Source organism: Pholcus phalangioides, unplaced genomic scaffold, assembly GCF_987345545.1.
Source record: "Pholcus phalangioides strain wild (caught in Gottingen) unplaced genomic scaffold, Ppha-v1.0 ptg000015l_1, whole genome shotgun sequence".
In the NCBI taxonomy this organism is placed as follows: Eukaryota; Metazoa; Arthropoda; class Arachnida; order Araneae; family Pholcidae; genus Pholcus; species Pholcus phalangioides.
Window position 1 is genome coordinate 94,232,034 of NW_028301608.1, and position 4,509 is coordinate 94,236,542.

A 4,509-nucleotide genomic window follows, 5' to 3' on the forward strand; every position below is an offset into this window, starting at 1 on the left:
TGTTCCAGAGGCGTAGGTGGCGAGCATCAACTCCAGTGGCGTATTCAGCGAGCATCATTGCTCCAGAGGCGTAGGTGGCGAGCATCATTGCTCCAGAGGCGTAGGTGGCGAGCATCATTGCTCCAGAGGCGTAGGTGGCGAGCATCAGCTCCAGTGGCGTATTCAGCGAGCATCATTGCTCCAGAGGCGTAGGTGACGAGCATCATTGCTCCAGAGGCGTAGGTGGCGAGCATCAGCTCCAGTGGCGTATTCATCGAGCATCAGCTCCAGCGTCATAGTTGACGAGCATCATTGCTCCGGCGGTTCGTGTGGCGAGCATCAGCTCTAGTGATATACGTGAGAGCATTATTGCCCTGTTGTGTGTCAAGTGAGAGCATCATTGCTCTGTTGTGTGTTGAAACGGCGGTAATTACGCGAGTACTGATTTTTTTTTTTGGAAAGATACGTCAGTATTATTCGCTCAGAAAATGATTTTTTTTTTTTGAAACGTCAGTTTATTATTGAGAATGTGATTTTTTTTTTTTTTTTTTGAACAGCAGTATTATCGCACATACTAATTTTTTTTTTACAATTATCTTCGAATGTACGATTTTATATATATATATATATATATATTTTTTTTTTGGGGTTTGTTTGAAATACGTCAGTATTATTGTGCATATATCTATCTATATATATTTTTTTTTTCTCGAATGATTAGTCATTAGTATATGACGTAGACTAGGTGCGAACATTTATATAAGTGAAAAAAAAAAACGCTATACCAAGCAACATGGCATACCTCGGGCGTGCAAGGAGGGATGATTTGGTGGTTTTGGCAGAAGAGTTGGGTCTGGTGGTCAAGGACGGATCGAACATATTGGACTTGAGGAATAGCATTCTCAAATGTGACGGCTATGACGAGGAGTTCATCCGAGAGCAGTTAGCCGTCATCAAGGGAGACAGGGAAGCACGAGAAGAGCGTGACCTAGCTGAAGGGAGGATGCGTGAAGAACGAGAACACCTCTTTCGAATGGAAAAACTCCGCCTGGAGATGGAAAGGACGAATGCGTCCACAAATGGACGACAGAATTTAACCTCATTCAGTACGGAACTGACGAGGCTTGTTCCAAAATTCGACGCCAAGGAGGATGACATCGCCTTATTTCTCATAATATTTGAACGCCAGGCGAATAGGATCGGGGTGGACAAAAGAAACTGGGTGTCAGCTTTGCTGACCTTATTGCCGTCAGACATAACCCAATTAATTGCCCGAGAATCGGAAGAGAAGTTTGATGATTATGAGTACATTAAGGAGATCCTCCTTAGGAAATTCAAATTAAGTCCAGAACATTTCCGGCAAAAATTCACCAAACATCAACGCAACCCGGCGAAATCATGGCGAGAATTTGTCTTCGAAATATCGAACTTCTTCGAAGAGTGGATCCGGGGTCTGGACGTTGGTGACTTCGAGGCACTGAAGAGCCTTGTCATTACTGACCAACTAAAACGACGAGTTCCCGGCGATATACGTGACCATTTCGTGGACGAATGGGCCTCTTTCATATCTCCGTCTATCCTAGCTGACAAGCTGGATGAATACGAAAGTGTGCGGTCAAACTTCAAGAAGGTGGTCTCGGGCAATGATAACGTGAAAGATGAAGCAGGCAAATATGGTAACAGTAGAAGTTTTCCTCCTAAAGCACCGAATTCCAGGCCAGGACTCAAAACCGAAACACGTAGAACCTTTGTGAAGCCAACTTGCTATTCTTGTGGCTCGGTTGGGCACATATCGAGGGCTTGCAACAATAACGCGAAAGGGCATGCCGTTGTGAATGCACAGAGTCAATTAACGACGGTGGAACCAAGTGAAGCCTCGAATATTTTGACGGTGAAGGTTTCGATTCCTGTGTCTTCTGCGAAGGTCACGGGGAAAATCGATGAACTTAAAATTGCACCCATCAAATGCGGAACGAAAAAATTCAAAGCGATTATTGATAATGGAGCTCAGATATCAGTTCTGAGAGAGGATTTGGTGCCTTCGAACTGCGACGGAGAAGGTACTATACGAATAATATCTGCGTTCGGGGAAACTGAGGTAGCGGCACTGAAAGTTATCCCGATGAGAATCGATGATGGTATGCACAGCGACATTCCTGTAACTTGTGCCGTGTCGAAGAAACTTGTTAACGACATGTTAATATGCTCAACTGCGTACGACGCGCTGTCAGAAAGTGTGCAACTCACTGGGTCCATTCGGCATACCGGAGACTCAACGATGTCGGTCGTACAACTCCTGGATTCGAACGTGGAAGGAGGGAACTGCATCCCTGATGCATCACAAGTCCCCGATAAAGAAGACCAAGACTTTATCGGTTTGCAAATTGGAGATGGCGATCTCGAGGAGGGCTGGGACTTCGTACGTCTTGGCCAAAGATCTTATGGCGTAAGGAATGGTGTTCTCACTCACTCCGAGAACGTAAACGGCGAAAATATCGTACAGGTTGTCGTTCCCACCTGCAAACGAATGGAAATGCTTCGGATGGCCCATGAAATACCTTTGGCAGGACATCTAGGGGAGCGCAAAACGAAACAACGCATGAAGTATTCGTCCTACTGGCCTACCATCAAAAAGGATGTTCAGAAGTTTCGTAGGAGTCGTCGAGAATGCCAAGTCAGACGCACCGTCACGTATAGAGATCGCCTACCCATCCAACCAATCGTGAGACCCGAAAAACCATTCGAGGTCTGGAGCGTTGACTATATTGGACTCTTAGAACCCAAGTCAAGCAGAGGCCATACATTGCCAGAGTACAACACGTGGGACTGATATTTGATCAGGACGTAGAATTTGGAGATGTGGACTACGCTCCTGTTCACATAAAATGAAATCAGTCCAGGACATTCAGAACCACGTAATGGGGTTATCTGATAAGCTGGAAGTTCACAGCAACGGCAATTATTCGAAACCGAAAGAATTTTTAGACGTGTTCAGCAGCACGCCTGGACAAGCAAAAGTCGGGAAATGTATATATTAGGAAAGTACACGGAAAATATTTGTAAATGTGAATGCATTTCAGTGCATATGTATTACTAATGTGTACTCAGTATGGTATTTTCATTGATCCCACGATGGTAATTGTTGATTTTGTGATTTTTTTTTTGTATGTGTGCTTGAACATGTTTTTCCTTGTTCATTTCTTTTCCTAAATGTGGTAAGCTCAGTTGTCTTGAAAAAAAATAGACAATGAGCTCCCAAGGGGGGACGAGTAAGGTTCCGGGACGAATCGTCAGGGAAGCTGCTAAACGAAGAAGCAAAAGAGGGAAAAACTACCCTGAAAAAGATAGCGCGGGAGCCACAGAGAGAAGAAAAGGGAAACGCTCCCCCCGGGGGTCTTTTTTTTTCCTTTCCTTATGATTATATATGATTATGAGTGTGGTGTTGTAAGGTGAATGTGCTCGTTGTGTAGCACTTTTCTCTATCCTCCTTAATCAAAATAAATATGATTATTGTTTTGAAAGACGACTCATCAATGAGTACGTGTTCAGTTACTCGACCACGAAGAGGGAGGATCGTTACTCCGAACCTCATTCTTTCTACAAAAACTAATTTTTATTACAAATTACAACACTGTTTTTTTGGTATTTAAATGTTCGAATAATATTTTTAGAGAGGTATAGATAGAGAAAGAAATTCACCTGATATATAATCTTTGTTTCCAATGAATCGGTTTCTTCATAATTTAAGAGTGAATTTCGTAAGTGTCTAAACTTTTGCGGCGTGCTGTATGTGTGCTACCCAAAGATAATTTTGAATGGGGGGGAGGGCTATATGGGAAGAGCGTTTTTGTCCCTCATCGTTCAAAAAACATTTTCATCGAAAACCTTGAAATGTTAATCAAGCTTATACAGCAGATGTCATCGGCAAAATTGCATATTAAAATGAGAAACAACTAACTCCATTTTTATACACCAAAAAAATTAACATTAAAATTTAGAAAGTAAGTACACCATATGAATAATGATAAGTAAGAGAAATGTGTGAATTTAATAAGCTATGAAAGTTTGTATTTTCAGTATAAATTGAGATTTTTCTTTTCAAATGTTAATATAAATTTACAAATTGGATAAAATATGTAAGGTGTCTGATGTTAATATGGCCATGTGTTGGTAATATAATGGTCAATTTTCTGTATTTTTTATTATTATTAGTATTTCAAACGCAATTCAAAATTAGATGTTCATATGCTGTGGTGTTTTGAACACATGACCTAATATATATATTTATTTATTTATTTATTATTATATATATATATATATATATATATATATATATATATATATTTTTTTTTTTTTTTTTTTTTTTCGCTGAGATGGACTCGGAAAGAGAAGTCACCACGTCCCTGCCGGGACTCGAACCTAGGCCCTCTTACATACCGGGCAAGCATGCTACCATCTACACCACTGGAGACATGACCACGCCCTGTCGTAGTATGCTTGCGTTGTATGCAAGAGGGCCTGGGTTCGTGT

General features: G+C 41.5%; 1 protein-coding gene across 1 annotated transcript; it reads left to right on the top strand.

The window, feature by feature from the left end:
• The first annotated feature begins 772 nt into the window (after positions 1 to 772).
• Positions 773 to 2,809, top strand: LOC149077090 (uncharacterized). The gene has a single exon (XM_089242340.1). It carries the CDS (start codon positions 773 to 775, stop codon positions 2,807 to 2,809), a length of 2,037 nt encoding a protein of 678 aa, XP_089098466.1.
• The last annotated feature ends 1,700 nt before the right edge of the window (positions 2,810 to 4,509 follow it).